The sequence below is a fragment of the Peromyscus leucopus genome, chromosome 15 (assembly GCF_004664715.2).
Source record: "Peromyscus leucopus breed LL Stock chromosome 15, UCI_PerLeu_2.1, whole genome shotgun sequence".
Taxonomy (NCBI): Eukaryota; Metazoa; Chordata; class Mammalia; order Rodentia; family Cricetidae; genus Peromyscus; species Peromyscus leucopus.
The window spans coordinates 68,080,635-68,087,832 of NC_051076.1; the positions used below are offsets into that span (position 1 = coordinate 68,080,635).

Consider the following 7,198-nt stretch of genomic DNA (forward strand, 5'->3'; position numbering starts at 1 on the left):
TGTTGGGCCACATTAGGGGGACTTTTTCAAGGAAAAGGTGGGATAACTGGGCCATTCTCATTTCTGCCAAAATCAATCCTGGGGGAAAAAAATAAACAGGAAATAAACTCTAGAGAAAAACACAGAGAAGAGGGTCCCCGTAGTCACCTAAACCTTACGCGCACTAGGCAAGCATTCTGGTGTGCAAACACAGATGAGTGCATGCACAATCACCACGAGCTCACCAATGTCCAGTCATGCATCTGACCCAGAGTAACAGTCGCTCTGCTGCACAATACAAACACATGCAGAACACGCACAAAATGGGTGGGAACTGAGGCTCACCATGATGTGCATATTATCACGCACGCACACAAATATGTATGGACACCTATCTAGCATATTTATCTGCATACATATACACAGCTGCGTATGTGTTACCGTCATCTTGCATCTAGAGGAAGGAAGAATCCACCATTTATAAAATTCTAAACAAAAGAGCGATGGTAGCCTTTCTCTCCCCCACCACCACCTAGGCTCTGAACGCCTCACCCAGGGCCAGTCCTGGAGGATCTGTCCCAGGGTCACTGACAACTATCCACAGTGTCCTCTGGGCTCTCCAGGTATCCGCCTGTTCTAAGGTCTTTGGTGTGGAATCACCTCTCCGCCTCTCCTTGTAATAAGGAAATTGACAAGGCTTTGTTGGATTTGGGGAAGTGACCTCCATACTTAGGTTTCAGGTCAGAGGGAGATAGACCTATGTCTGTCTGGGGGCTTCCAGGCCCAGAATGGGAACCCTAGTTACAGCTTTCCCAGCGTCAAGGCCTTCTCTTTGCTGTACTATGAAAGAGACCCTTGCCCAGTGAGGTCCTGTGTATCACACCAGAGCAGCCATCTGCCAAGGGGAGTCCCATGCCCAAAGGAAGATGTGAAGCCCAGGCTGCAGAGACCTTGGGCCAAAGCTGGGCAGCTCCACAGACAGTCTGCCACCCTTGCAGGCCCTGATAAGGCCTCTAGCCTTTGGTAGGGGGGAAAAAAAAACAAAGGGGGGAAGAAAAAAGCCAGGAGGAGCAAGGGAGAGCAAGGGTGCCTTTTGGTATATGGAAGCAGGTTGAACAGGGGGATTCAGTTGGCTGAGCCTGGACGAGCTTAGGGAGCCAGCTGGAGCCGCTAGGGACAGGGAAGTGTAGGACTGAACCTTCTGGCATTTGGGTCCCCTAGAATGCATCCAGGAACAGAAAAAGGCCAAAGCAAATCTGTGCCACACACTCCTTCACCCTGGTATTCGTTGGGTGGTGATGCTTAGGGCCTGTCCTGAGATTCCCAGGGCTCTGCACCCACCCTGTGCAGCCAGAGTGGTAGCCACAGTGCCTGGACAAGCTCTCCCACAACCCCACAAAGAAGAGGGCAGTCAGCAACTCATGAACACAGTGAACATTTTATTTCAGACTACAGGTTTCTGAACATAATAAAATCTTTGGCTTGTAGCGGCGGTTCAGTCTCGCAGTCTGTGGGGTTGTATTTCTCAAGGAGTCACCAGAAAAGGAACAGGGTTTGGGAGGACAGACAAGACCGGTGGAAGAATCCTGGGAGGGTAGAGGAGAGTCGAAGGGCAGACACGCAAGGAAACACACTCACACGCACACAAAGAAAAGTCCCAGAGAAACCAGGGCCAGCGTTGGGGGGCGGGAGGTACCCAGAGAAGCAAAAACATTCAAAAGATAAAAGCAACGAAAACGAAACCGGGCTGGGGGGGGCAGCAAGGTGGGGAGGAGGGATAAAATAATTATAATAATTATAATAATTATAACAATAATAATAAATGAGATTAATAAAAATGTCCAGCAAATAGAGATCGCTACACATATTTGTTTTCCTTACCTGAAATTAAATATATACACGGTCGTAAGCAGTTTGGCTAGATAGAGCTTTAAGGAATTCGCAGTTTCGTCTGATACTGTGAGTTAGAGAATAGATCTTTTTTTTCCCCCATAGCACCTGTCCGAGTCTTTCTCCCGTTTCAAAAACCGTTTCATTCCAATGTGAACGTCCGCTCAGAGGATTGCTTTCTCTCGCTTGCTTTCTCTGTCTTCCCGGTTGATGCCTCCCTCCTTAGCGATCGTCTCTGCATGGCGGCGTGGGGCCGGTGAAGCGGTAGCCCCGCGGAGCCAGGAGGTGGCACCGGGGCGCTTGGACCGCGGGCCCGGGCTGGCCACAGCTACTCGCTTTCGTCTTTGTCCTGGACCGTGGTGGTAGAGTGGTTGTACAATCCTTGGGCCATGAGGTGCAGCGCCAGGCCGTTCTTGATGCCCGTGGCTTTCTTGATCTTGGCACGCTTGTTTTGGAACCAGATCTTGATCTGGGACTCGTTCAGGCTGAGCTCCTGGGCCAGGGTCTGTCTCCGCTGCTCCGTGATGTAGCGGTTTGCCTGGAACTCCGCCTTGAGTCTCTGCAGCTGCTCTGCCGTGAACGCCGTCCGCGGCCGCTTGTCTTCCTTCTCGTTCTTTTTCTTCTTTAGCTTCCTGGTGCGCGGACCTGCAGCGGGGCGGACAGGGCCGGGGAGGGGAGGAAGGGGGCCGGGAGCAGAGGAAGGAGGAGAAGGCAGAGTAAGCCTTGAGGACTGCTGTGTGGAGCCCACCGCAGGGGTCCCGAGCTTCCGGGGGAGATGGTGGAGGCCCGCTGCTGGGTCCCAGCTACCTCCACCCAAGAGCCCCTCTCTAAGCCATTGAGATCTCTACCCACCCCCTTGCAGGAGGGATTCAGAAGCCAAAGAAGAACACGGGCGGGGATTGCAGGGGGCACCCCACATCCCAATTCAAGAAAGCTACCAGACCTAGCTCCCAGTACTTCCCAGCCAAGAAGGCCCAAAAAGAAAGGAACGCAAGCTAGAGTGAGCTTCGGGGTCCCAACCGGAATAACCTAGACTTAGACAGGAATGGTTTCCTAGCCCCGTAATAAAATGCAGCCGTGAAGGCCGGCCCTGTGGAGAATGGCTGGGCTGTTTTGGTTCCTTCCCACTTCACATTCTCAGGAAGCTACACACACACCCATATACAAGCAGGCCTGTGCAAAGCCCCTATCTATTCTCGCCGTGGACCCCAGAGAGGCCTGGGAAGCTGAGATCACCCAGCTCCAGAGAAGCTGGAGGCTTTTTCTGCCTTCTTTCCTTTCTGATTGACTTGAAGGAAGCTCCATCTGGAAGAAAGCATGGCACTGCCTGCCCCTTCCCTAATGGGGCTGCAGCGTCTAGTCTATGAGCTTAAGCCCTGCCTGGGACATTCTAGTTAGCTTCTCAGTCGATGCCAAGAAGAAAAGCAGGACCCTTCTGACCCCTCTGCATAGGGGCAGGCAGGGCTGGGGACAGGAGAACGGCCCTGTTATCTCTTGTCTCCATCTTGCGTGCTCCAATTTCGGGGTGCAAAAGTCCTGAAGTAACACAAATAAATGGGAGATCGGGATGACCCTTGCCTTGTCGTCCCCACCCATAAGAAAAACAAGGACCAAGAGGCAATCACAGTGGGGACATGTGCTGTCACTCCGAAATGAACGTGTAGGAAGGCCTTTAAGAACACTCTCCAAGATGACGTCTCTCAGGCGCTAACGTGAAAGGTTGCTGTGGGGTCCAGCCTGGGAAAGGCAGGGAGAACAAGGCAGAGATTGAGGCTGCCTGGAGGGTTGAAGCCTGCTTCTTGGCATTCTTGTTGGGATGCTGGCATTGAGCTGCTGGCTTCAGTGATAGTCATGGAGGCCTATGGACTCATGGGAAGTCCCTGCCGAGCCTGTTATTACCTAAAACTATCTGAAAGGAGGGTCTTTGCTGGCGTCTCCAAACCTAATGACCCCTGGATAAAGTGGGCTACTGGATCCTGCAGCAGACCAGCACCTAGGGTCACTAGCTGTTTGTCAAGAGGAGTCCAGGCCTAACTGACTGTAGGAATCATGTCTAGGTAGTCACTCATCTCCAGGAACTGCCTTTCGAATAGAAATATCTGGCTCCTGCCTTCTCTGATCTATAAAACGGAAAGGAGCATCGAACAAAGACAAGGCCTGCTCCTGAGCAGGACTGGGATTTAGATGAACCAAGCAGGCAGAGATTGCCCAAGAAATGTGCGCATCCTCCAGGAGACTCCGCTGCGGGAGGTGCGTCCGGAGCATGTTGTAGTGTTGTTGTTGTGTGCGTGTGTGCAGAGGCACGGACACTTGTAATAAAATCGTAGCCTCCTGGCCGGCCCGACCCACTCAGCCTGACAGCTCAATCACTCTATCCATCAGGCGAGTCAATCAAAGCAGCTTTTCGGAGGTTCAGGGAGCCCGACGTGTCAATAACGGGGCTCGAGATGGCGGGGGCTGATAGCGCGCATCGATCCGTACCCGGCCCGAAGCAGCACGCTTGCAAGAGACCAGCATGCGGAGAGGCGCCTGTGGCTACCTTTTGCCCGGCCCCCTGGCGGGCTCAGTGCTGACCGTGGACCCAAGCCCCTGCTGCTCTCCTTGCGGCCGGCCGCGCTGGCCTCACGGGAACTCCTGGTCCGTGCAAGGGGCCGCAGGCCTGAGCCTCCTCTTCCAGGGTCCCCCAGTTGTCCCTAGGTAGGTCTTAGCCTCTCATGTGCTTCTAGCACACGAAACGGAAAGCAGAGAATTGCCCTAAGACTAGTAGACAGCCACTGACCGGCAGGTTTGCGAAGGAGACAGTGAAAGGAAGAAGCCAAGGCCGAAGGGTCAGGGGAGCCCTGCCGGGGAAACGCTGGTTTTCTTGCCCATATCCCAGCTTTCAAACCTGACTCTGGCCTGCTTGTTTCCCTCTCCCACGGCCTGCCAGCTCCAGCGAGCAGTGACTGCTCACCTTTCTGGCTACAGGCTGGCTCTGCATTCTACCCACGCGGGTTGACTCACCATACCCCGGCTGGGCGCAAGGGATGGAGCTTTTCTCTCTCTTTCTCTTTGTCTCCCCGTATCTGTCTTTATGTAAATTGACTCTCCACAGAATAATATCTATAGTGTTTGTTACGAACACGCGGCAAAGATGATTTCTATGGTCGAGTTCCCATGCCAAACCTGGCCCTGACAGGACTAAGATGGTAGATTGCAGATTTAAGTCTCTAGGCCCATCTCCCCGCCAGCTCAAAGCAACCTTTCCCTAAAAAATAAATCAACGAGTCATTACGTATCTTTCTTAAAGATAATAAACATAAAACAAAGTCCTCAGGGCTCAGAGTTCGGAGAACCAAAGGACAGAAACTGGAACCTCCTGTGCTTGCCAGAAGCTGTAACTTCCCGAGTGGTGGGAAAGGCCAGCATGGCAGAATCAGGCGCACGTTCCACTGTGACTGGGACCTGGGGCTAGAGGAGAAGTCCGATGTGAAGGGAGAGCCTTACAAGCTGGGTTTCCTCTCTCCGGAAGCGGGGCTGGAGTCTTGGGGCAGGGCCCCCCGGCCAGAGACAGAGGCACGTTGTGGCTGGGGTACTCACCAGAGGACGGACGGTCGGAGTAGCGTGTGCAGTAGACCCAGGCGGGCCAAACCAGAGGCTGCTGCGAGTCTGTCTTGACCACCGGCCCACCGTTAGCGGAGCCCATGAGGAGGATCGCGGGGTTGTGTTCCGGGAACTTGGCGCCCTGCGCTCCGGGACTCCCTGCGCCGCCTCCACTGCCGCCGCTGCTGTCCGAGGGCTTCGAGGCTGCCGCCGCCGCGCCGCTACCGCTGCCGCCGCCGCCGCCGCTGCAGCCGCCGCCGCCGCAGCAGCCGGGTTCCCGGCTTTGGATGCTCCCGCGCTGACGGCGGTGGCCGGCTGGGAGCCGTCGGGTGGGCCACAGTTCGCATCCGGGGCGCACAAGAGCGAGGCAGCGCCCGAAGCTCGCGTGCCCAGCGAGTGGACAGGGTCTCTACCTGCACCAGTCTGGCCTCGGTCACGCTCCACGCGGCTTCCTCCTCCTCCTCCTCCTCCTCCTGAGCCTCCTCCGGCCGCAGCCGCCGCCACCAGGAGCTGCGGCAGGGGCTGTTCCTTTTTGCAACCGAAATCGGGCCTTAGGATGTTATCGATGAAAAAGTTGGTGGTGCGGTGCAGCTGGGCCGCGGGCTGCGGCTGGTGAGGAGGCGCCGCGAGATGCTGCGGTGGCGGCGGCGGTGGCGGCGGCGGCGGCGGCGGGGGCGGGGGGTGCGGGGGAGGTGCGGGTGATGGGCTAGGGGCGGCAGGCAGGGCGCCGCCGGCGGCGACGGGGGCGCGGGCTGCGGGGACACGGGCACGCTGTCTCCATCGCTGCCGCTGCTGCCGCTGGCTCCCGGGCTAAGGTTCAGGCTGAGGCCGCCCGGGGCCGCCGCCGCCACCACCGCCGCCGCCGCTGCCACCGCGCCGAGGCCCGAGTCGCGCTGACTTTTAGGCTCCGGCTGCTGTTCTTCCATGCTCGGCCGCCCGGCAGCCCTGGCCGCCGCGCCGGCCCCCGCCCCCCGCGCCTCGCTCCCCACCCCACTTTGCCAGCGGGCCCGTGGGGGTGCGCGGAGAGGAAGGAGTCAAGGCGAAGCCTCAGCGAAGGCACAGGGCGGGTGCAGGAGGCAAAAAAGAAAGCCAGGCGTCTGGCCTGGCTCTCGCCCGCTCTGGTGGAGCAGATCTCGCTCTTTCCCTCTCTCTAATTTGTAGACATCCAGATACAGAGAAGACACTTGGCTATTTTTTCCTTTTCTTTTCTTTTCTTTTCTCTCTCTTTTTGTTTTTTTTTTTCCTTTCAGCAACCAGATTTCAGTGATTGGTCTTAATGGGGGAGTAAACCACAGCCCAAAAAAAGAGGGGGGCAGAAAAGAAAAAAAAAAGAAGAAAAATGATTTTTTTTAAAGCTCCGAGATTTTTTTTCTTAAAGGGAAAAAATAGTCTTTAAAGTCTACCCATCTTCCTAGGCAGTAGTGAGGGGTTTGACTTCCCCAGTTTCACGCTCAGCCGTGCCCAGAGCGCGAGGCTGGCAGCGCCTTTAATCGCCTTTGCTTTTTGCAGGGAGAGTGCGTCTCCGCCAGTGCCGAGCTCCTTTTTTCCCCCCTGAAATCTCTGACAGCTCGGATCTTTGCACAAACTCTCTCGCTTAAAAAAAAAAAAAAAAAAAAAAAATCACCCAGGCACACTTTTTGCCTTCAAACCGGAAGCACGTGAGTCAGGGCCGCACGTGTGCGGGACCAATGGCGAGCCGCGACTCGCGCTGACACTCAGGGCTCGGTCCAATGAGTGCGCGCGGGAC

The 7,198-nt window shown here is 55.8% G+C and overlaps 1 protein-coding gene across 1 annotated transcript; it reads right to left on the reverse strand.

Annotated features, from left to right (window-relative positions):
* Window positions 1-1,398: 1,398 nt before the first annotated feature.
* En1 (engrailed homeobox 1) lies at window positions 1,399-6,377 on the reverse strand. The gene is given in 4 exon segments (XM_028893950.2): window positions 1,399-2,514; window positions 5,449-5,668; window positions 5,671-6,132; window positions 6,135-6,377. Coding segments are annotated over 4 exon segments (1,242 nt in total). The 3' UTR covers window positions 1,399-2,197.
* Window positions 6,378-7,198: the final 821 nt, after the last annotated feature.